This window comes from Ixodes scapularis, unplaced genomic scaffold (assembly GCF_016920785.2).
Source record: "Ixodes scapularis isolate PalLabHiFi unplaced genomic scaffold, ASM1692078v2 PGA_scaffold9__187_contigs__length_104089568, whole genome shotgun sequence".
NCBI classification, from domain to species: domain Eukaryota; kingdom Metazoa; phylum Arthropoda; class Arachnida; order Ixodida; family Ixodidae; genus Ixodes; species Ixodes scapularis.
The window spans coordinates 46,440,688-46,465,666 of NW_024609884.1; the positions used below are offsets into that span (position 1 = coordinate 46,440,688).

The 24,979-nt window shown below is 42.3% G+C and overlaps 1 protein-coding gene and 1 pseudogene across 1 annotated transcript in view; one reads left to right on the forward strand and one right to left on the reverse strand.

The window, feature by feature from the left end:
* Positions 1–24,979, reverse strand: part of LOC8028039 (GPI ethanolamine phosphate transferase 1) — a 56,981-nt gene that overhangs the window by 25,982 nt on the left and 6,020 nt on the right. Inside the window, exons 3-15 of the mRNA XM_029988363.4 lie at positions 24,505–24,611; positions 21,243–21,367; positions 16,699–16,829; positions 15,685–15,801; positions 14,387–14,487; positions 14,164–14,312; positions 14,006–14,084; positions 13,861–13,940; positions 11,504–11,694; positions 5,275–5,347; positions 4,834–4,936; positions 4,675–4,758; positions 910–1,001 (exon numbers count right to left, since the gene is read on the reverse strand). Coding sequence (XP_029844223.2) covers positions 910–1,001; positions 4,675–4,758; positions 4,834–4,936; positions 5,275–5,347; positions 11,504–11,694; positions 13,861–13,940; positions 14,006–14,084; positions 14,164–14,312; positions 14,387–14,487; positions 15,685–15,801; positions 16,699–16,829; positions 21,243–21,367; positions 24,505–24,611 — 1,432 coding nt within the window. The remainder of the gene's footprint in view (positions 1–909; positions 1,002–4,674; positions 4,759–4,833; positions 4,937–5,274; positions 5,348–11,503; positions 11,695–13,860; positions 13,941–14,005; positions 14,085–14,163; positions 14,313–14,386; positions 14,488–15,684; positions 15,802–16,698; positions 16,830–21,242; positions 21,368–24,504; positions 24,612–24,979) is intronic.
* Positions 9,017–9,595, forward strand: LOC120847603 (annotated as a pseudogene).

Here is a 24,979-nt window from a genome sequence, read left to right on the forward strand (position 1 = left end):
AACTGTGTGCACTAGAGTATTAATACTACTATTCAAACAGCGACCTCATAAACTGCAATGAGCTCTATATGTATAATGAATTAACAGGATACTGAATCGAAACTTAAAATATACCTCTCACGTTCAGGAATAAATTAAACATGATCAACTGAATCTGCTAATGACAATCGCACACTTTTATTTTGAACGGATGGCTATATTTTTCGTTCCCAAAGACCGGTTCCAGCGAGCGCTCGAAGATCAGCCATCGAAGAGCGCGATGTATCACGGGAGCGAACCAATCGACGTCACAGACATGACGTCACTTGGTCCAGCACGGGCAAAGCTGCTTGGGGGCTGGCCCGGTTATGAGCTTCGCCACTTGGTATCGTCAACACTTTACAACCTGGCCGTTTTGGTAGCCCCTCACTGCTCCCCGCAAAAGTTGAATAGGTCGGGAGAGAAGGGAAATTCGGTTCGACAGGGCTCGCGTGCACGCAGCTTGCCGCCATACTTCCGCAGAGTGGCGCTGTTTTCAAGTGCATAGTGACGTGACGACATTTGCTTTATTCCTTTGAAACAATGGTTTGGTGTCTTTTCGAGTAAAACATTGGTATCTCCATGGTGTAGCCAGAACGTGGCTGACATTTAGAAAATAAAATAGGTGCTAGAATTTCCTTGCAGTATCTCTTTAAGGTGCATCTGTCGAACCTGACAACAATGATCTCCAGAGTTGCTCTCAATTTGTGTTAAGTTCATATCATTCCCGCCTAGCTACAATAAATGGGAACTATATATGCTCAGGAGCATTCAGCTGCTACTGCTATATATACCCAGACAGCTCCAACACACTGTGGCAATGGAAAATATTGAGCACACCCACTTGCTGTAGTTTTGGCCTTACAAATTGAGCGAGTCTGCTTTACTTACACCAGAGTGTAGTTGTGCTGCTTGCCAATCACTGGTAAAAGAGGGAACACGCCAAGAGCCAGACAACCAGCCAACCAAGCAACACTCATTCTCTGCATAAAATAGTGAAATGACAGGAAATATCCGCCAGTAAGAAGCCATCAGCCTGCACACTGTCTATAAACTTAAAAAAAAAAAAAGAGCTGATAAGGGCATTGTTTTGACATGGAGACATTCAATTGCATGAACTAGGCATACCCACCAGCTCAAAGAAAAAAAGTCCACTTGCAAACTGTTCAAACAGAATATTGGATTTAACTTTTTCCTGCGACACAACCTATGCTCACAGGCTCCACTGACCAAGGGACATATCAGAAAAATGTACATTGCATCTATCTTATAAAATAGTCTATCATTTAAATGTGCAGTGAAATTTTACCAGTCAAGTTCAACCACCAGAAGAAAAAAAAACCTGTTCAAATTATCTTCGTATTTACTCGAAGGTAATGCGAGTTTCAAAAACAAATTTGATATCCTAAAGTTGGCCCTTGCATTATAATCAAATTACTAAGGTTAACCTCCATGGTGCTGCCATATTTAAATCACTGTGATTTTCTGAGTTCCTGCGGTTTTACGATCCTCCGCTGGCAGCACAAACCAAATTCGGATACTTGAAAGGAGAACAATCGAGTCCAGATCCAAATCCACCAAAAATGAAGCAGTTTGCAGGGTTCTTTTCTTTGTAGCCTAGGGTAACTCAACCAGCTGAGCGGTTTCTGCATAGTAATGCTGTAGCCCCCATCGTGTGGTTTTGTTATAGAACCATGAAATTTGTTCCTGTTGGGAGCGGGTGGAAGTGCAATAGGTTAAGGCCGCTTCAAAAGAAGAGCATCATCTGGGAGAAGGAGAACTCAACCTTTGACAACGATGAATAACAGTCAGATTGTAAGATATACAGTAATCCCTCATTATAACGAAATTCCCTTTTACGAATTATAGCTTTTGTCGAAGTTTAATGAGGTCCCGTCCGAAATGCACGCATTTTCAACCGGATTATTCGAAGTGCATCAGCGGCCGACCACACTTATTACGAAGGCAGAGGTGCCGAAAGCAGGCGACCTACAGGGAGACGCACAGACCCCCTTGTGTTCCCTCCCCCTTCTCCAACGAGGCAAACAACAAACTGGGAAAACGGAGTAAACGGGGAACGGAGGGCAGAGCGCACGTAGTTGGCAGAGTGCTGCTTTTGATGCCTAAGCGCCGACATGGGGACACTGACAGGGAGAGACGGGAGCAGTGTCAACGTTCCAACGCTACTCACGGCGCCCACGGCCGATGCGGCCAGACTTTTGTCAAAATCGGGTCAAGGGAGTGATGGAGCCCGGAGGAGATCATCCCTTCGGAAGCCCCCAACGCACATGCCTGCGCGGACGCGTCTGCGGTATACTACACGCACACGTGCCTCGTATGGAAGATTGGGAGTGTTTACCGAAAGTCGCTTAGATATGCGAGGTTGAGAAAAGTGGCCAGCCCAAGTTCCAGCATTCCAGCATTGGCTGTTTGACACTGTCCACCATTTTGCAGAACAAGCAAAGCATATTGGACGGATTCGAGAAGTTTCTCATGCAGGAAAAAGCATGCCCATGACCCGAAGATGAAAGATCGCTAACTGCTTTGCGCACGTCAGATTTTCTCTCGCGAGCATGCTTGCCGAGCCGGCACACGATTTCCGTAGCTGCAACGATCTCTACAAGAGTGGGCGAAAAAATATGAGCAAAGCCACCGAGGATAACTTTGATTTGTTCACATTTGTCGATGCAGACTTTCCTGTTGTTGCTCCAGCCATGAATGCTGCAATCATAGACCTTGCGTGCGGCCAGGGTAAATACGAAGCGATGTTGGTGAGGCACCTCGGGAAACGCCAACGACTGCGGAGATGCGAAGCATCCTACAGCTGCTTCGAAACAAAGTGGAGTGCAGCGGCGGTGACAGTGTTCTTGCGATGCCTGGAGCAGTTCGAAGAGAAGTGATGCCTGGATGAAATTATCGGCAAACTCCACTTAATTATTTTTTTTACTCGGTGAAGCTGCCGCTTGTTGTTCATAATCGAGGTTTGTTTGATTAAATATACGGTCACTGTGTTCCGCAGTGTTACGGTCCGCCTTGAAGGCTGCTGGCACTGTTTTTATGGCTCTATCACTTTTATTGAATTACTGCTTATATTGAACTTTTTTGCCGTCTTGTTGACTTCGTCATAACAAGGGATTACTGCATATGAAGGTGAGGACACACAGCACAGTAAACTCTATAGCGTGATCGACCAGATAAAGTCCTCTTGTCACGCGCCCGAGTAGCGTGTCCAAACAGGACACTACAAAACCCGCGAATCCGACAAATCGTGAAAATCGAAGCGGACGCTTCTATTTTTACGGTCTGTCGGAGTCGTGAAAATGTTTGCAGGAGTCGTGAAAATTTTTACGATCACGACTGCTCTCCCCTTCAGATTGACGTCACACGCCACCTGCGTCTGTCTCACCTCGCCAACGCCCTCGCGTACCGCCGTCGCCTCGGCTCGAAGGCCAAGGAGGTCCGGCTGGTCCGGCTTTGGGTGGATTTGGGACATTCCTGCGTCGAAGGGTGCGTTTCGCCCGCCTCGGATCTGCTTTCTTTGTCGAGATTCACTTTCGTCGTGATGGCGTCCGATGCGGTTCCGTATTGTGAGCGGAGGCCTTGAGCAATTGACCGACAGCCAACAGAGCGTGTGAGTGGCTCTCCGGACCCACGTGATAAGCAGAGCAAGGCCGCCGTGGAGAAAGCGAGGGGGAGGTTTGACGGAGGGAAGTTTCCCCCCGGGAAGAATTGACGGAGGGAAATTTCCCTCCGACAGCCGGAAGCGGATCGCGGCAGAGCGCGGCACGATTTGCCGGAGTCGCGGGTTTTGTAGTGTCCTGTTTGGACACCCCTTTAGCTAACAGCGCTTCCACTGTACAGATGGTGCAACCAATGTAGAAAATGAAAAGTGTCTCGTTCTTGGGTGCGTGCTCTTTCCGCTTGGAGCGTCTGCTCGACATTGACAAATGCTGGCTTGGACACCGCACCAGAGATCTCTCCGCTTCAAAGTGTTCATAAAACTGTTACTGCCGCCATTGAGGCACGAAGCTAGGGTCAATGACGAAGCAGTCTAAGCAACCTGCGTAGCAGCGCAAGTGTCAAGTTCTACATGATGTGGAGCACCCAGAAAACAACTTCAAAAACAAGCATGTCCCCCATAAAGAAACCGGGCCTGCAACAAGCTGCCATTAGCCGCATATTGAGGAGCCATCTGGTGTTGCCACTTGCAATCAAGACTTTATCCGGAAGCTGTGACGCGCATGCTGTAGACACCTATATATACCTATATCTTGCATCGTGGTGACGGTAAACTGATATCACAAAAAATATGGCAAGTGTTTGGCCACGATTTCCGACAGATAAAGGTACTAATTTATTCTTTTTATATTATTTTCACATTACATTGGTGGTTCTATTTCTTTTTTTTCCGTTGTGCAATATACAAATTTACCCCCTGCATTACAAAGGTGGTTCACACTAGGATCTAGTAAAAAAATACAACACTCACAGATGGACCAAACCACGCCATGTTACATTCAGGTAAAACTATCCAAACCATAATAGTTAACCTTTGATCAGTTAACTCTTTCCCCATACATTTTGACTAGAAAGCATGCAATGCAACAACCAATCCCACGTTCATGATTTAAAATACAGAAAGGAAGATATATATACCTTCGATAACTGTGTGGTGAAGGGCCACAGTCCAATAAATACCAGTCCCAAAGACATCACTCCTCTGTAGAAAAATGTGATGACCTGTTTATCCAAGGAGAGAAGGCATTCTTAAGTTGTATGCAGGAGCACGATTCTTTCTCATTGTCATAAACTTACCAAAAGTTCAAGTCCAAGCACAGCTAGCACTGCGAGAGCTAGGAACCACATCTTCACCTCAAAACGTCTTAGGTAGGCCTTAGCTTCATAGTACACATCCAACCTAGAAGGCAAGCATTATATTTGTTATTCACACAAAGGTGCCATTACCTCCAGTTATAAGAAAGTAAGCAACATCCTGCTTGCTAGCGCAATACTGAGCAAGGGAAGTTATGTTTATCCTCTTAAAAGGCAAATAATATTTATATTAACATAACTTCATGCATGCCAATATGTTGTTTATAGCTTTTCTAGTCTTTCCAGCAATTAAGCATTTGCATAGTAGTAGTTCTTTTCCGATTTTCTCATTGGAGTGACACTCAAACTACTGCAGTACGGTACCTAGAAGATAGCATTTTCAGTCTGATAGCACCATGACAGAATGGCATATGCATTACTCACTCATAGAGAACCATTGTCCACAGCACGATCGGTATTAGGAAGTAGAAGTAGTACATGAATGGTGCATTTTGTACTGTAAAAAACGGGTTTCTGTATTAGGGACAAGTAACTACTGCCCAGTTTCCCTGATGCCAGTACCTTACACAATACTAGAGAATGCTATCTTTAATTGTATAGTTAACTTTTTGAAATCCAAACAATTTTTTTCACCACTCATAGTATGGCTTTCAGAAACTTTTCTCGTGTGAAACACAACTGCTTTTAATTACCAATAATTTCGTGCATTACTTGACCAGAGCCTTGCAAAAGACTGCACAATTTTAAACTTCTCTAGGCGTTCAATAAGGTCAACCATCAGCTCCTTATACAAAAATTAAGGCACCTAAACACTGACTCATTGGTTCTTCACTGAATTCTGGACTTCTTTTGTAACCATACTCAATATGCCACTGCTAACGAAACTGACTTGCCTGATATAAGAATATGCCCTCTTGTACATGAGGGTTCTGCTTAGAGGCTTTTGCTCTTCCCGATTTAACGATTTACCAAATTGTATTTCTCCCCTTTTTCTTTTTGCTGATGACTGTGTCACTTACCAAAAAATAACTGATGAACCTGACACTACCTCTTCAAGGTGACCTTGATAACACTACTGCTTGGTCTGCATTTTTGAAAATGGAACTTGCTATCTTAAATGTAAATCCATGTTGACCTCCTGTGAACAATTATCTTGTCCCAATTATTTTCTTATTTCTTGTCCAATTGATTCCATAATCACATATAAAAATCTTGGTGTGCACATAACAACCTTTCACGGCAACAACACATCAATCACATAATGTTCAATGGTAATCGAAAGCTCGGGTATTAAAAAAGGAACTTTTATCTTGCACCATTATCGTGAAAAAAAAATAGCTGTTCGTTACTTACGCTCGTTCTACTTTAGAATATATATGCCTTAGCCAACTGGGATCCTGGACACATCACACCGATTACTAGATTGGATGCTGTACAGAATCCCTTGGCCCATTTCATTCTAATTATCACTACCGTAATTCCGAGGAGACCCTCCCCCGAAAGATAGCCCACCCCCATTTTTGGCATGATTTACTATTTTTTTCTGAAACACCGAAAGATAGTCAACTTATAGTAATTGCAGAGCCCTGGCCAATGGTGACCTCGGAAAATCAAGCAAATACTGCTGACTGGGAAGAATAGTCATCCTTAGTTCATTATCCCTTCCTGCAATCACAAGTTTCGAGGGTCACAAAATTTAAAACTAGCGTCTTTTCAACTTTTTTATGGCACACCGAAAGTTAGCCCGCCCCTTGTTTTCATCTGATTTGCTATCGGTTTTAGGTGGGCTAACTCTCGGGATGTTACGGTATACTGCTAGCATAACTAACATGAAGACCACTCTTAACCTTCCTTTCTTTACTTACTCTTCCTTTTACTCTTATTCTTTTGTTCTCTCTTACTCGTTCTTTTCAAAAACATGCTTTGACTAAAACCACCTCCCAGCCTCTTTGGTCAGCATCGCCGACAGTTATCGCTTTCATGACGGAGTTTGAAATGTTATAGCATGCGACCCATCAGAAATACATACTAATGTGTCGCGACCGACCCGACCCAACCCCTGACCCCTCCCCCCCCTCCCCCCCCCCCCTGCCTTTTAAATTACAATGCATCAATGTAGTGTTGTGTGAATATTCAAAATTTTGAATAGTACACTACTCGATACTATTCACTTCAAGATGAACTGCAATATTCATATTTTTCAAGTTTTGATTGCAGCGAGTTAGCCTCACTGCGAGCCTCGCCACAAGCATTGGTGCACTGCAGAGAAGCAACACCTGCGGAAGAGAGCTCCGCAGGTGTTGCTTCTCTTCCGCAGTGCACCAGTCCTCAGTAAGAAGTGTACTTAACGGGATAACCCACCGCAATCAACACTTGGAAAAGTATGAATATCGCGATTGCGTGCTTGGGAGAAAAGCACACTGTCAAAGTGGGATGGTGCACAGGCGCACCCAGTGTATTTAAAAAGGAACTGAAACTTCGTGAATGTTGATATCTATATAGCAGTAAAACTTTCAAAATTAAACTGTGGCTGTTATGCAAGAGTATATGCCAGGGAGAGATGCTCTGACAACCTGCATTCATCATCTGTGATACCTTTATTTTTTATTTTTTTTTAATTTGAGAGTAAAGAAAGAATATTTGCATATAGCAAGGTTTGTAAATCCACTCACTTTCAATTGACCATTTTCTAAATCTCCCCACTTGGGGAATCATAAGAGCGGTGTTCCTTCAGTTCCCTAATGATCGGTAATTTTGACCAATTTGATGCTTACACACTTTTGAGTGTAATCCAAAGTCATCCTGAATAAGCATCGTGTAGAGTCCAAAGACCTGTCATATCACTTTCAAAATTTCTCGCCAATGGCAGCGCTTTTGATACTGTGCATGCCATCCACCCTTCAACCTGGCCTGAGCTGCAGAAATCTCTTACAATATCATCATTCTCATACAGTTTCAAATACGCTTATTTTAACTTAGAAACGCTAAAAATGCTATAAACAGCCCCGCTGACTCCGAGCTAGATCCTGGTTTTGGTTGTTGTGAATTCTCGACTTTTAAAGTGATTCCTGCTAAAACAACAATCACGAGAATGATAATATATTATAAGAGATTTCTGGAGCTCAGCCAGGTTGAAAAGTAGATTGCACACACAGTCTCAAAAACGCTGACATTGACGAGAAATTTTAAAAGCGATATGACAGGTCTTTAGACTCTACACGACGCCTAGTCAGGATGATTCCGGATTTGACTCGAAAGTGTGTAAGCATAAAAATGGTAGAAGTTACCGATCACTAGAGAACTGAAGGAACACCGTTCCCATGATTCCTCAAGCGCGTTCAGGGGTGCTTGGGTATTTAGCAAGTGGTCTATTAGGTATAGCTGTGCATCTCTAAAGGTTTCATTTTATGTCAAATCTATCGTTTACGTGCCACCCCAAGAGGAAGGCCAGACATGCCGTTTTGGCCGGGACAGTCCCGCTTTGGAAGTTTGTTTCTACCGTCCCGTCATTTTGCCTGAATATAGCCAAATATCCAGTTTTTGTGGGAACTTGCTTGCAAAATCAGTGCCAGATGAGTAAAAGAAAACAAAATATTATTACTAGTGACAGTGTATTAGAATAAAGAGCATAAGAACATTATCTCCAATAGAGTATAATTTTTTGCTTTTTCTAGCCGACTCCACTTGCCACTAAGTTTCTTTTCTATATTACTATATTTGGCATGCTTAGGTTTTGCAGAATATGTAAGAAAGGTGGTTGTGTACTAACCACTTAATAATAAGCCCCGGAAAAGTGCACGTTTTCATTGTGAACTGAATACAGCCGAACCCCACTCCAACGAACGCCGCGTCAACGAAATTTCCGGTTCAACAAATATTTTTCAATTCCCCGCCAACGGTTCATAGGAGTCAATGCATAAAAATTCTCACTAAAGCGAACATTGTTTGTTGCACCGTTCCACTTTAACGAAACTTTAGACCAATTCGAAGTTCGAAAGTTTAATTTTGCGTAAGGGAAAACAAACTTTAGAGCACTTTGGTGCATTTTGGCACATAAAATATGTCTACTATAAAGTTTAAATCACGTGTTGAACCTCCAGAAACTGCCACTAACAACCGGTATCCAAGCGTAACGTTGATTGGGCGTGCAGGCCGCCATTACTTGATGGCAACGGCGATGAGGCTGGCCGTCCCAGCCTTCTTTTGCTGTTGCACTGATGTTGGTTGTACCCTAGCTCTTAGCTTGATAATCATCTGTTGCAGACTATTCAAAGCCAAAGCTCAAAAGTCTTTTTTGTTTTGTCGGTTGTCCTTTTGTCAGCACAGTACGCAGGCTTTTCGGACATGGCACCGCCAAGCAAAATGCAGAAGTTTTTGTATTCAGAAGATAAAGCTCGCATCCTGGCCGAAGTTGCAAGTGGACAGGAGAAAGCTGACATCGCGAAAAAGTTAGAATTTCTTCAAGTTCTTTGTCGACAATCCTAAAGTCGAAAGATGGAATCGAAAAGGCTCTTGCATCGGGGAGATCGGCCAAGCAAAAAAAACTGACACCGGGGACATCAGCGGAAGCGTCGTGCAGCAGAACGCCTTAAATTTCACTTGCCTGCTGGGAATTGACAACTTCAAAGCTAGCACTGGCTGGCTCAACAGGTTTCTGTACTCTACCAGTTCAGTTATGCCATTTTTTGTGAATTTAACAACGACAAAATTTTCACTACAACAAATTTTTTCTCGTGCACCATGAATTTCATTGTAGCGAGGTTCGACTCTAGTATCAGAGCTTTTTCTTTCTGACCCTCCTTGCCCCCCTCCCCCTTTTCCCTTTCCCTCCCTCTACCCTTCCCATTGATGTTCCAGATGTTTCATTTTCAACCCTGAGGAGTACGGTCACCCACCATCCCAAGGCACTGGTCACAATTCATAAATATAGAAATGAGAGTTACTGCATAGGCGAGCTGGTGAACGAGCATAGTGAAAAAAACCTCGAAACAAGGAACAATAGAAGGGGGACTAACACAATACCGTCTCTAACATTTAGAGACAGTGCTGTGTTTGTTCCCCTTTTTTCGTTCCTTGTCTCAAGGTTTCTTTCACTATGATCATAATTAAATATAGTAAGATTAAAATTAGCTTACAAATGGAGAGGTGCAAGTTTCGGAACAACTTTCATAAGTTTAGCTGGGTTTTCGTTAAAGCATGGTGCAACAGTAGTGAAGGGCTTGAACAAACTATCCTATATTTGATTTAAAAATATTCGGCCAAAACAACTATTCGCTTCGAATTCGCTTCAAACTCAAGAACCACTACTCGCACATGACTAGTTCACCAGTAATACAGAAAATGGATGCTAAAATTTTATTTGAAAAATGTAGACATATTGAATCATCTGGGCTAGGAGCCATTGAAAAAAGAAAACAACCACATGTCAGCAGGAATAATGACTATGGTGAGTATTGTAATCTTAAAGAAATATGTGTTTTGTGTCTATTGTGTGTGTTCAGATATAATTCGGTTGTGAGCTTGCTGTTGCTGACGCGACCGCACGAGCACGAGCAAATAAAGTCTGTGAGACTGGCACGGGTCAGCCAGTCTGCTGCCAGCCTTCGATCTAGGATGTTGGCTGTTTGGTCTTAGCCGCTCGGCCCGATTCGGAGATCTGCCGCCCTATCGTCACCGCAGCCCCGTCTTGCGGTAAATTGACTTGGTACCTCTCGGCGCACCTATTTCGACAATGGGTCGGAATATAACAGTGAGCTTCTTTGTTAGAGCAATTTGTCGAAACAAGGGTGGAGTTCGGATTCATTATAAAACAGCGCATGGAAAAACAGGAACAAAAGAAGACATACGACAGATGAGTGTTCCTCTGTCGTACATGTCTTTTTTTGTCCCTGTTTTTTGCGTGCTCTGTTTCAAGATGAATCAGTACCAACTGGCCCAGTTTTCAATCCACTTCTCCGAAGTTTGGACGTCGCAACTCTTAATTCCGGCTCAATGCTGAACTGCGACCTGTACAGACATGTCTTGGTAATATGGACACCTCCATTTCCACCAAAAATCATCCATAATAATAAGACAAAAATGCACTTACTAAGTTTGTCCATATTAGCGGGGTATCCATATTTAATGGGGTCCATATTAACAAGACACGACTGTATTCTGTTTCCATTGGCCCTATCGCAGAGAAGTCAAATTCACATTTCTTTTCCTAATTTCCCAAATCCAAAATCCCCCCCGTTGAACCTGTTGCGATCCTCCTTGAGGCAGTGACTCATTGTTTGGGAAACCCTGGTATAATGAATTTCATTCTCACCCACATCAATCACATGAATTTTCAAAGTTCTTGTATTTTTGTTTTGCATTCGAAGTCACATGTTCTTGCACATACAATTACTGATATGGTAGTTACTATGAGCCTAAGCACAGTCAGAAACGGGAGAAGCCTTAAGACCCTCCCCTCTCTGATGTTGTATGCCTTGAGGGTACAATAAATAAACATTTACAAAAGGCTTTTTACTCATAATGGCAGGGTCTGTTTCATGCACAATAACAAAAATATAAATGTATTCCTGCTGAAAATGTAATTTTTAGACTCAGCCGTATACTTAAAATGGCCTGGACAAAAATAAATCCAAGCATGCTGAGTGCATCTTACCATATAAAAGTACACTTGACAAGAAGATCACCAAAGTGGAACTGGAGAGTATCTTGATTTTCCCTTGCCACTCTGGTGTCATTTTTTTGGACTGGCTTTCCAGCGACTTGCACATGATGCCAGTGTAATTCCGCAGCAGCAGCAATATGACGAAGGTCATCCAGCCTACGAAGCCTAGTGCCACAGCAATGCTGTAAATTGCAGGAAACAATGGCATGAACACAGTGGTCCCGAAGGTTGCATGTCCCAGGGATCCCGTGGCTCTCATGTTAAGGGGCAGGAAATCTCAGCTCCATATTCAAGGAGAGCAAGAGGACACAGTACGAGTAGACTGCACAAAGACACTGTATGAGAACCAGCTGCTGCCATTCCAAAGGACTGCGAACATCGTCCTTGCATAACTCCGACAGATATGCTTTCAATGTTAGCTCCTGTACCTTTCAAACTTGATGCTACAGTGGAATCTCGTTAATTCAAACTCAAGGATAATTCAAACTAACATGCAGGTCCCGTTTTATGTGTTTCTAGGGAGGAAACTCCCGGTAATTCAAACTTTGCATTATTCAAACAATGTTTTGGTCCCCCTCGGGTTAAATTACCGTAATGAGATTCCACTGTAGTTTGGTGTCCTAAATCATTAAATGACATACAGTAATCCCTCATTATAACGAAATCCTTTTATCGAATTATTGCTTTTATCGAAGTTCAACGTGGTCCCGACCAAAATGCGTGCATTTTGAACCGGATTATTCTAAGTGTATCGGCGGCCGACCATGCTTATTACGAAGGCTGCAGTACCGAAAGCATGCAAGCCTACACAGAGGCGCACGGAGACCTTTGTATTCCCTCCCCCTTCTCCACAGAGGTAAACGTAAAACTGGGAAACGACAACAAGTAAGTGGAACAAACAGGTGACGGAGGGCAGAGTGCCGCTTCCGATGCCGAGGCGCCAACGTGGGCAGGTAGCAGTGGGAGCAGCGTCCAAGTTCCGACGCTACTCATGGCGCCAGCAGCCGGAGCTACCCCGACTCCTGTCAGAATCGGGTCAAGGGGCAGTGGAGCCCGGAGGAGATCATCCCTCCGGGAGCCCCCAATGTGCACGCCTGCACGGGCGTGCCTGCGGCGTACCACACACTACACGCACAGATGCGTCGTATGGGAGTGGGAGCGTTTACCGAAAGTCGCTTAGATCTGTGAGGCTGAGAAAAGTGGCTGGCCGAAATCTAAAATCGCCAAAGGATTCAACGTTCCAGCATCGGCCATTCAACACTGTCCACCATTTTCCAGAACAAGCAAAGCACATTGGACGGATTTGAGAAGTTTCTCATGCAAGAATAGAGAGCCCGCAACCCGAAGATGAAAGATCGCCAACTGCTTAGTGCACGTCGGATTTTCTCTCACAAGCTTGCCAGCGGAGTCGGCGCACGATTCCCAGAGCTGCAAAGGTCTCTACAGGAGTGTGTGAAAACATGTCGGCGAAGCCACCGAGGATAACTCATTCGATTGCGCTAGTCGATCCGGACGTTCCCGTCCGGATCGATGCTGAGGTCGTAAACCTTGCGTGCGGCCAGGGTAAACAACAAGCGACGTCGGAAAGGCACTTTGGGAAATGCTGACGACTGTGGAGACATGAAACATCCTACGGCTGCTTCGAAACGAAGTGGAGTGCAGTGGCGGTGACAGTGTTTTTGCGATTCCTAGAGCAGTTCGAGGAGAACTGATGCCCAGATGAAATTACCGGCACACTCCACTTAATTTTTTTTTTTTTTACTCGGTGAAACTGCTGTTTTTTGTTCATAACCAAGGATTGTTCGATTAAATATGCAGTCAGAGTGTTCCTCAGTGTTCCCGTCCACCTGGAAGGCTGCTGGCGCTGTTTTTTTGGCTCTATTGCATTTTATTGAATTACTGCTTACATCTAATTTTTTTACCGTCCCGTTGACTTCGTCATAACGAGGGATTACTGCACAATACTTGTTTTGACCTCAAGAAAAGGCAAGTTTTGCACATAGTTCATACGCTGTGCGAAGTGGTCCTCACAGGATGTTGAAGGAAGTGACGCTTTTGGCGTTTGAAACATGCATATCTTGATAAGATAACATATATCTACACTAAAGTGCACTCACATATATCTTAATTCTTTACATAAAAGGGAAAATTAGTAAAGCTCCACGAGGAGTGTGACTTTTTTTTACTATGATTAGGTAAAATCGAGTAAATAGTTTGTGCGAGAAAACACCATACCGTGTGAGTATACCATTAAACCAAATAGTGTCGTTACAGAGTTACAATTACAACTGACAAGACAGTGAGAAATTTTGTGCATGAGAAAAAGGGTTCACTTGAAGCGTGCATACCTTAAGGTCAGCCTGTCATATTTTTGGTAATAGGTAAGCCCTTTCAAGGCCAGCTCAATAAACTTTTCAATAACTTGCACCTAGAAAATAAAGTGAGGAATCAGTATGAGACAAGGAAGTGTACAAGTCCCGATGATTGACCTACCGCTTCTTTGTACCTCGACTGTTTCAATAAGGTTTCCATCATCTCAGTAAGCTCCACTTCTCTTTTTGGCATCAGCTCTCTAGCGAGGGAAGAATATGCAGATTATCCCATAACCTGCAGCTGAAACCAAAGCTTGTAATATTGTGTAACATACTCACTTGAACTGGCGAAAGAAAATAGAAAATGTAGTTTCTTGCACATTATGTTCTTGTTGTTTAAACTGTGCCAGAATTTGTCGTGCATTTGTTAGGAGGGCTACGGCCCTGAAATGTGAGTCCCGGTTGAGGTATTCCACAGGCAGCAACCCCTGAAAATGGACACAGTTAAGAACTTCCACCACGTTTATGCCATAACTGAAGCAAGCAAAGGCAAAGAGCTCACAAGGGAGTTGATTGGAATGGCTATGCCCAGGAGCACAGCCATAAGCGGAGCTAGGTCAGCTTGCTTGACATCCACTCTCCTGTACAAGGACAAGTTCCATGCTGGACAATAAAAAGGAGAAATGTGATGACAGAGTAAGGGAACAACAATCACCGCCACTGGAAATGTGACTGTAGAGCCTATGGAGTCAATATAATTACTCAGACACTGACTAACTAGAAGTCAGGTGAAAATCAACTACCTAAACAAGTGTAGTGGGTCAAAATAGTGTGTGCAGCCCAAAATGCTTCGGAATATCCCAATATAATTACCCGAGACCATTAATGGTTACACTGTCGTATCAAGAGTTACCCTTGTTTCCAAGTAATTTTACCATGAATTCAATCAGCTCACATGTCTGTTTAGTACTCTTTCTGTGCTCCAACAATATTCTCAGCCAGAAAACATTGAATGGCTAAGGCATTTAATTCAGCATGCAGGAAAGAATTCAGAAACCACGAATGTAAAAAAGGGTGGAGCTCTTTTGTATCATGTCAAAAGTGGTGTCAACATGTTCTCTGCTTTCACCTTTATTGCTCTTTTTGTAGAGGTGGAACGGAACTTTTAATCAGCATGTTTAAATTTTTCTGTATGGCTTGCAGGGTATTTTAGATTTTTCATTCTCTAAAACTACATTCTCTAAAGTTACCTCACTTCAGTGATATGCAGTTGTAATGTATACACAAGACTACTATGTCACAATGTCAAGAATTCATTCACTCAACCAGTGCCATCAATAACATTAAAAATTTATGATTTTCTAGCTTTGCAACTTGAATTGTTTATAAATTGAGACTATAGACCTACCGTATTTACTCGAGTAATAGCTGCACTATTTATGAACGAGGCCCTTGCGTCTACTTTCCCCACAGAACACATACACAGCCAATCATCGCGTTGTGCGTAAATAACAAAGCGAATAACTGTATCAAGAACACTATACTCCATACAAATGCAATCTTCACAGATGGTATCTTTCCGCAAAGACGTTATTTCTGTCCTGTAAACCGCTGGAATCATGCTGTCGATCGTGGTGATTGGCAATCCATGTGCTCCGTGGAGAAGCGAACACTCTGGTTTTCTTCATAAACAGTGCGGCTATTACTCAAGTAAATATGGCATCCCCCATCAATGTCAGAGAGTTTCACCAACTTTTATAGCTTGTTAGCGTACATAAAATTATTGTGCCATGTTCATAAATTCTGCAATTACAGAAGGCTCATAAACATTTGAAGTTCTACAGCAGAATCATGTGTTACCTTCAGAATAACCGTCATAGTAACCATCTTTGCCAGATAACCGTGTTTGTCCAATGCCTGCTCCCCAGGCAATAAGAGGTGTCTCCGTCTCTGAGGGATTCCCTGCACCATGGTTACCTGCAAACATTTGAAATTACTTACGTTGCAACTTTCCAGTCTGTGATAACCACCATATACAACTACCTTCAAGACTGTTTCATGAGACAACCACAGCAAATTAGTGCAGGACATGTATACAGCAGCAAGGTGATCCCCTGTTCCCTAATATAAACACAAAACTTCCAAAGTAAGCATTGTAGAATGGACTGGAGAGGCATTCTGGAAACACCAATGCTCTTTCCATGTGCCATTAATGTTGTATCGTGTACCATATGGCAACATATTGTTGAAGATCATCTCCGACTAACTGATTACCCCCCAATATGTTTTCACTTACAAGCCAAGGAAAAACAATGGAAGTTCTTGCCAGCACATGAATTTGGTAACTCACTTAACTGGTAATCAAAATGCTGTCATTTAATAACTCACTGCCAGCACCCTTCTTATTTTGGCAGTAGTTCTATTTTATTATTGCATCCATACCATTTATGAAGCTAACATCAGGATTAATACTATACAGTCATTAAATGGGGCCCTAAATACCTAAGCACTTAAAAACTCCCTATCTTTAACCTTTACCATTACCTGGCTTTGTAAGCCTTTAAATATCTTAGGGCACCACAGAATCCAGTTTGTGTGCCTCTGGAAAACAAGAGCACAAAATGAAGACCTCATATTGTTAATTAAAAAAAACAAAAAAACAAAACAACAACAACTGAAGAAGCTATTTTTGAAAAGCTAGTATAAATACATACTGCAAAACTGAATTTTTCAGGCCCCAATTTCTTTGAGCCATTCTTTTCAATTTTTGTGATTGTTGCAAAAATGTTTATGTGCTCGTGGCAAGAATTATGGTTTGTTAAAATGAATGGCTGTGTAACATGCATGACTAAAGCTTAGTATGCTCTTCCTTACCCCAATCCGTCATTCCATGATCTGATGTGAAAATGTAGGCCGTCTTTCCATCCTCTTGGTAGTATTCATCAATAAGCTGGACCACTCTTTTTATGTTCCTGTCAACTAATGCAATATTTTCATAATATTCCCTACAAAAAAGAAGCATATAACCTCGTTAATTCATGCCAAATTGGGAATTTATCTTAACCATTTGAGCGCCGGTTATTTTTTTTTTTCCCACATGCCGAACACAAATTTTGGTCTCAAGAACACTGCAAAACTCGCTGAGTGAAATGCAGTTCCAGGGTCACCGCACAGATGGCGCTAGCGTGCCAGTGTGTTCTCTTGTCGCAAGAGATTTTATGAAATTTTAAGGCACTTGGTTCTAAGGAGTCGCAAGTGCGTGAATGGGCCTTAAAGCCTGACACAAAAAAATAAATTGTTCCTGGAAGATTTCTCTCCTTTTCTTCGTTTCCCCCCTCCAATTTCTTCTCACTTCTTCAAGTCCTTGTCACATGCTAAGTGCCTACGTGACATAACCCCCCAATTTGAACAACAGCGATTAGTCACACTGGCAGGATGAGCACTGAAAGGGGCTGTTGCTATTGTTTGACTCGGATTCGTAGATCGCTCTTCAAGCTATTCTGTGACGAGCTCATGACGAGCTACGTGCTTGTCGGACAGTCCTATGTCTATCTTTAGCCACGTGATTACCCTTCCGCCCATACACACGCGCAGAAACCGAGGTCAGGTGATGAAAGGGAGGCGGTTCATTGGTTCGGTGGGCGCTTAACTCCCGCAGCACTGTCAGCTCAAAAGTCAACAAAGATTTTGCTTCTTTTTTTTTTTTTTTATAGGGCCTGCAGCGTTGAGTTGCTATGGATGTGCATGTTTATTTATTTTTCTTTTCTATTATGTGCCATGTTATGTTTTGGCGGCACGGCATATGTTCAAGAGCGCAGACATGTCACCAACAAATGACGACGACTCACATACATGTCATTGTAAACCGTTTTTACGCTTATCAAGGGGTTGTGCGAGGATACCAAGGTGTCTCCTCGAGGAGGCACAACAGAGCTTTCATCGTCATGATATCTAGTGAATCATTTTCATTTTCAACGTTAGCTTCTTTTAGGAGAGGGTCGAACATTGTCGTGCCAACCTCAGCTGGAAACGCTAAGCCGATGCCCCGCCGCAGACTCCTCCTCTGACATGTGTATTCTTTTAGGCCCTTGTCCCACACTCTTTTCTTTGAGAAGAACATAGAATAAAGGCTCAGAGACCTCAACGTTTGCTGTACTTTATTATTTACTTTATTTATTCACTTTATAAAAATAAAGCACTATTTTTTGCGGTCAAGTAATTTCATTTCAAGTATGAATTACGGGAATATTTAGTGTGTATGACATTTTACAGCTAGAAGTGCTCCACTACGTACTGCTTGTGATGGAGTGATGTATTTGCATGATAAATTTTTCTCAATATTTTTAAATTGTGAAATTTGTCAAAATTAGTTATTCGCAAAACTTAGCCCGTTTTAGCACTTGATGTGGCTGCTGAAACAGTAAGGAACCGTATTTCATTCTTTAATTAAAAAAAAAAAAGAAAGGTAAAAATAAACTGAGATATTTAAAATGGGAAACCTCAGACAAAAAAAAACGTTGATGCTCCCTCGTCGGTAAAATGCTTTCTAGACAGTTGTTGAAATGAATAAACCACGCGAGGAACCCGATGGGGCAAGCAGATGTCAGCATGCGAGAAGAATAGAGGCTTGGCTTTCTTCAGTTTTCGTTTATACTCAGTTCAGCACAAAGCTGACGGTGCGGTGGGAGATACGTGCGGCCTACCCATTCAACCGCTTCCTATTCATCGCCTGACCACGCTCTCTGCACGTAGGTATGGTCGGGGGCGTAACTACGTGGGGAAAGATAGGCGTATGACTGGTCCGATGAGCATGTAGCATCCACGGCACTCTGGATACTTTAAGTCCGAGGGTCAAAGTGAAGTCTAGCGTTTAGGAGAAGAGGAGGAAAAAAGGTGGAGGCTTCTGCATTTTTTTGTGTGATTACTAACTGGCGGCTAGACCAATCTTTTTTAGCCCTAAACGGTGACGTCAAAACTTCTTTCTTTCCTCTTGCGGAAAAACGGCAAGGGGAAAATCGAGGAGAGTGGAGTGTATACGCATCCTCCTTTCTGCTTGTTGGTTGGCCTTTAAGACTCACAGTTGCAACAGAGATGTTCCACTCTTTCAAGTGCAATCGCTATTCAATCGATTCATGTACACCCTTAAATCAGGGTGAGCGTATATTGCCCCTGGTACCTAGAGGGAAGATTCCTTCTTGGGGTCCCCGAAGCGCTCGACCATTAGACAAGCCGAGTAATAAAACTTTTTTTATTATTGGTGCTGATTATCCCACAAAGCTATAATAGACCAAACCATGTGCACCTAATGAGTAGGTGGATTACTCTCTGTTTCAGTGCTTCAAAGTCGATATGCACAAATTTGGTTTTCTTGTTTACCTATTTGTCATTGCAATTGTCCCCACTCCTTACTGATGGATGGTCCCCCACCACCTCTGTGAAACACGAAGAGGTCCCAAAACACCAGTGGTTGAGAACCACTGTCCTAGATGATACAAGGGTCGTTCAAGGTTGACTGGAGCTTTAGTCCAAAAGAAATCGCTGGACAAGTGCAGCATGATGAAACATGCAGACGACATTAACATAATCCTGCGTGAATATCCCATGTCTGGAATGATGTATTTGACGCATGCGCAGCAGTTCCAGCTATCATGGCAGCGAGTAATGTGTCTGTAGTCGTGGGTGAATAATAAAATTTCTGGAGAAAGAGGAAGTTAAATTAACAAATTTTGAGAAGACTGCAAGGCCAGTATAGGGAAGAAACAATGTCACGGTTAAGACTGTATGAATGGTGTCAACAGTTTGGCAAAGACGACAGCATTTGACAAATGATTTGCACAAACATGTTTGTCAGACTGCAGTCAAGGCATTCAATTTTGCACGTGTTGAGCCAGTCAACCGTGGGAATCGACGAGTAAAAGTGGGACATTGCGGCCGACGCGAATATCTGTCGGCAGTGTTGAGACAATTATTCACGAGCATCAATAAGGTCGGCCCCTCGACAACTGACATTTGATCAGAAGTGGACACGCATGACAATCTGTGAAAAACTCCTGAACCAGTTTCAAGCGGAAGGTGATGACTTTTTGCAATCAGTCATCACAGACTATGAAACATAGATGCATCATTTCACCCCTAATACGGCTAAGAGCAGCAACATAGAGTGGCGACACAAGGGCTACCTGCAGCGCAAGAAAAGCCAGGGTGTCTAGCAAATTATTATTTTGAAATTCCCTGACCACTGTACAGGTAGTTAAATATATAAGACCATTACAAGACAAGGCATTGAGCACTGTGAGGATCATTTTGCATGGGCTTAATCTAACTTGCATATGCCAAAATATTCGGGTTCGTTCAGTCCGGATTAAACAAGCACTTTCTTGCCGCCGACATTGTCAGTGAAGAGGCCACTTCCAGAAACACAATGAAAACACGAGGTTATGGCACATGTGCCTTCCAGCCTGGACTTAGTTTCCAGAGATTACCATTTGTTTGGACTCCTTAGACAGCATCTCCGAGGGAAAAAAATTCCATACAGATGAAGCACTACAGAAAGAGGTCCTGCAGTTGCTACGACAGCAGCCCAGTTCTTTCTATGCCAAAGGAGTCAGGGAGTTGCCAAAACGATGGTAGCAGTACCTGGACGTGCACGAGAATACCTTGAAAAACTGACATACAATTTTCATAATTGTCAGATTTTCCATTTCCTGTGTAGGAATAAAAGTCCCAGTCAACGTGGAACGACCCTTATATTATAGGTTAGCATAGTTCAGGGGTGGCCAGGCTGACCTGGCCTAAGAGCCGCAAACAAAACCCCAAAACTGCCAAGAGCTGGAGGGCGGGCAAACTTTTGTCCAGTGCAACAGACGAAACTCAAACTACTTTCAATCTATCCGAGTCAAAAGAAGTCGGACTGTACATGCAGTAGCAGTAGCACAAGGCTACCGAACTGCAAACTGTCTTGCAATTTAAAACGCTTTCCATTTCTCTTTTAAGGTAAGTGCTCGTGGGACCGGGAGGGAGGCGGAAGTGTGGGGTGGGGTGGGAGGCAGGAGAGGGAGCCGCAAGCCGCACTTTAACACGCGAAGAGCCGCAGCTCGGCCACCCCTTGCACAGTTGATGAGAAGCAGGGGCTTGAAGAGAGAGACATTACTCTTCAAAAATTCATATCAAATTAGAAATTAAAGCTTGATACTTGACATATATGAGTAGAGAAGTGGAGTTAATATGTGCATTCAACTCATCTGTTCCTTTTTTTCTCTTTTTATGTTTTATAAGGGAGGTGCAGAAAAAAAAAAAGATGGTCAATTGTTTTAGTAGCTCCTTTTACTTACAATAAATGATGTTTGTCTGCCTGATTAGTTTGTGTGTGGCCTTTTTTTTTTTTTTTTTCTTTTTTCATAACTTAAAGCACTACTCACATTGAATCTGGGTTGTATCCATGCCCATTGGTGTCCAAGCCTAAAAGGTGTAAGAAAAATACGAGCTTGTCTTGCTGGAGCATGTGCTTCAAAGTTTTGTTGGTAGATGCACTTGCCAAAAATGCCTGAAAACAAAATGCAGGTAAGAGCTTTGGTATACTGCAACTGTTAACCAAGAGTATGAAGCACAGCTGCATGGGCCACATATTTACCCTAAAATAGTGGGGGAGTGCCCACCCAACTTTCACTGAAAACTGGTTTACTATCTAGACATGGGTGCTTAACATATAAATTGCAGATCGGGTGCTTAACATAAAAATCGCAGAATTCTAAAGTTTGGGAAATGTTAATAGTGGGCACTTGAACGAAGTGGGCATTTACGCGGTATTTTAGGGTGTGCCCAAAAGAGAAGTTGTCAAATATGTTATGACAGGGATAATCAAGTTTCACTTAAAATTTACCTTTTTTCCTTACATTCTTAGAAGTACTTTAAAAAATACTAAAGACAATGCGAAAGGTTTTTCTAAAAATGTTTTTCACTTGCTTCGCAGTGGCCTCAATATCACCCAACCCTGTCTATAATTTTCTGCAAACATTTTCCCACAAAATAGACCACACAAAAAGGAGTGGCAATGTCCAAAACCAAACACTGTGCTTATGATGTGAGAGAAAAGGGGGGATGCAACGTTCCAATCAAACAGAGGACTACGGCAGACCGGAATGTTATTTCACCCTTTCTGCTTGCTCTTGTTAATCTACCGCTACGCGTGAGGCAGCACTGGCACAATCTGTTAATTTTCTGTTCAGATGATTTGAGGGAAAAAGCATACTTGTTTTGGTTTACCCTTTTCTGGAAATGAGGAGCCCATACACACAGACAGCATGCTCAGGCTCAATTAAATTCAATCTGAAGTGTAGCACCTAGTAGCACCAATGTGCACAACTTAGTGCTTGCTCATTGATGCTCTTCGGAACACTACAGAGATGCTGCAATCTGAGAAAAGAGGAAAATTTATGACTGAAGTGGATACAGCCTTATGAGCACCAATGTACAAATTGCTCAGTGGTGCCCTTAGAAACACTGCAGACAAGCTGAAATCCCGGAAAAAATGTATCTTGTAATGCAGGTGAAGCCAACTTTAAGGAGATCTCAAGCAATCTCGGACATTGAAATGACGGCACTTTGTACCGAAAATGAGCAGATTGAGTGAACTTAAAGATTTAGTGTAGATCAGTTTAATCTGATATGAAATGATTGTGCATTGTAATTAAAATTGTTGGAGAAAGACACAGGTTTGCAAAACTTGGTAACTGGGTGCTCTGTGAATGTAGAGAAGCAGTTTTAAACAGGTGAAATTTCTTGTACAGACGTTTAAAAATCTTTCAGTTGAATCTGGAAGTGCAATATGCTCATGCTTGCTAGTTTCTGGGATATGTTAGGAAGTTATATCCAGTGCTTGAAATATGCTCAGTGGAGAGCAACTTAGAACAATAAAGGCAATGGCCTTACTTTGATTTGCAACATGTATCCATATTGCCCTTCAAATATCTAGCAAAAAATAACCTCACCACTGTAAACTCATATAACGTGTCTAGAAAATATGTTTTGAGCTCAGTGGCTCTTCTTCTCATTGATTGTTGCTCACGATAAACCTGCCCATTCATATGTTTTCTTGTTCATGCACATACAATTCGGAATCAAAATCTATCTACTTTTTGTCTCACTTTCTACATACATTCAGATTGTGGATTTCTAGTGAAATTTGCAATTTCTTTTATTTTATTAATTATTTAGAACATACTGCAGGCCAATGGTTGGCCCAAGCAGGAGTCGAAAAAACCAACAACAGTATCTCTACATACAAAAGAAGTAACTTTGAAACTCAATTACCAAAAAAAGAGGTTGAATCATATTTGCACACACAAATACACACAATAAGTTCTGTACATTGAGTTGTGAGTCAGCGCCTGTCCTGTCTGCTTTCTTCTACCGTGTCATTGTCTCCTGTGGACTGCTTTTCACCACTTTCAATGCATACCAACTTGCCCAAATCACCACCTTGCTACAGGTACAAAAGGCTCAGTTTTTAACAATCACTATTCAAAGTAAAAAAAATACAGTGCAAATACTTAATACTTTTCCACTTGGAAATTCACTTATAAGTCATTTATAACAATATTCAAGAATAAAAAGCATCAACAGCATCGCAAAAAAACATCACTGTCAGTGACGGTGTGAGAAAAGGAAAACTTGAAACGATTATTGTGAGAAAAGAGTGGAGTTAACGAGTTCTGATTATGGTGCCTGTGGTTCGTCTTATCAACGACTGCAGAAAATAATGTAGATAAAGCCCAAATTTATTTTATAGCAAAAAGAACAACAATTTAAAACGGGAGATTTGCCTACACAGCTCTAGAGTCATAATTCCATTTGTTTGCATAAGGAGAGATGGTGAGTCTGGCTTTCTAAATTCTTCTATTACCAGTATATGCACAGAAGTTTATCTATCAAAATGAATAAGATTTCAGCTCTTATTTCCACCAGGGTAGTCCCTGGTCAGCAATGCCAGGGATACCTAGCTGCATACTACAACCATAAAATGAAATGTTGCAAATCATTGCAGTGTTCCTTTAAACAATTTTCTCTCATCCACCGACATGCACTACAACATGGCTGCAGTACTTGAAACTGCATATCGCAATCATTCCAAGCGAAATTTTCAAGTAACTTCAATCACCTTTGTAGCAAAAGCTAACGCGTCACATTAGCGGTGGGTGTGTTGGTAGTAAAATTAAAACAGGGCATGATGGCTTCACTTGTCTCACATTTTAACTCCACTCTACCATTACCAATAGCAGACTGGAATATTAGGCCCTAAAGCCTTGCAACCAAAAGCAATCATACACATTTATAGCACAACTCACCAACTAATCTGCGCCTTTAGTTTGCAGCATAGGTGTTCATGCTTTGATTTTGTTCTCTATAAAAACATGTAGGTTGTGTTCTTCCCCCTTGTGTAACACTGGAATGGGCCCTAAAAATTATAATAATTATTTGTGGTTGCCATATAGAGAGACTGTTTGCAGTCTCCATCTGGGCATTTGGAAGTTCTCAATCCAAGAACCGAGCAAATGTAGCTTGCAAAGGTCATAATTTACAATACATAACATTGTTGTAACAATGTTATGCATTGTTAATAACTTACAATGCGTAACAACTGTTTAAAGACTACAATATAATTGAAACAGTTTATGAAAGTACCTCAAATTTTGCAAAAACCCAGGTATCCAGTCTGGATGCATCTTCGTCGGCAAAATCAACTTCATCATTGTCGTATGTGCAGGCAAAGACACGCTTCCCATGATCTCCTGGAAAATTAAAGTATGAGCAGCATTTTTAAGACACCACATTACTCTACATTACTGTAAAATACTGGGGAAGTGCAAACCCCACTTTCACTGAAAACTGGGTTGATCAGTAAAAACCAAGGTGGAGGTCAATAAAGAACTTTGAAGGCAGGGAGAACAAAATCGGAGAAAGCATGTTTATTTTCATTCGACATCCCCCTCATCGCAGCATGCGGTCTGATGGCCGCCGTGACGGAGTGAATATTTTCAGCTGATGCCGGCGCTTTGGGGGGCGCTTGACGTACAATTTTCAGAATTCCCAAGTTCGGGAAATGTTAAAAGTGGGCGCTTGTACGAAGTGGGCGCTTCCGCGGTATTTTACGGCAGTC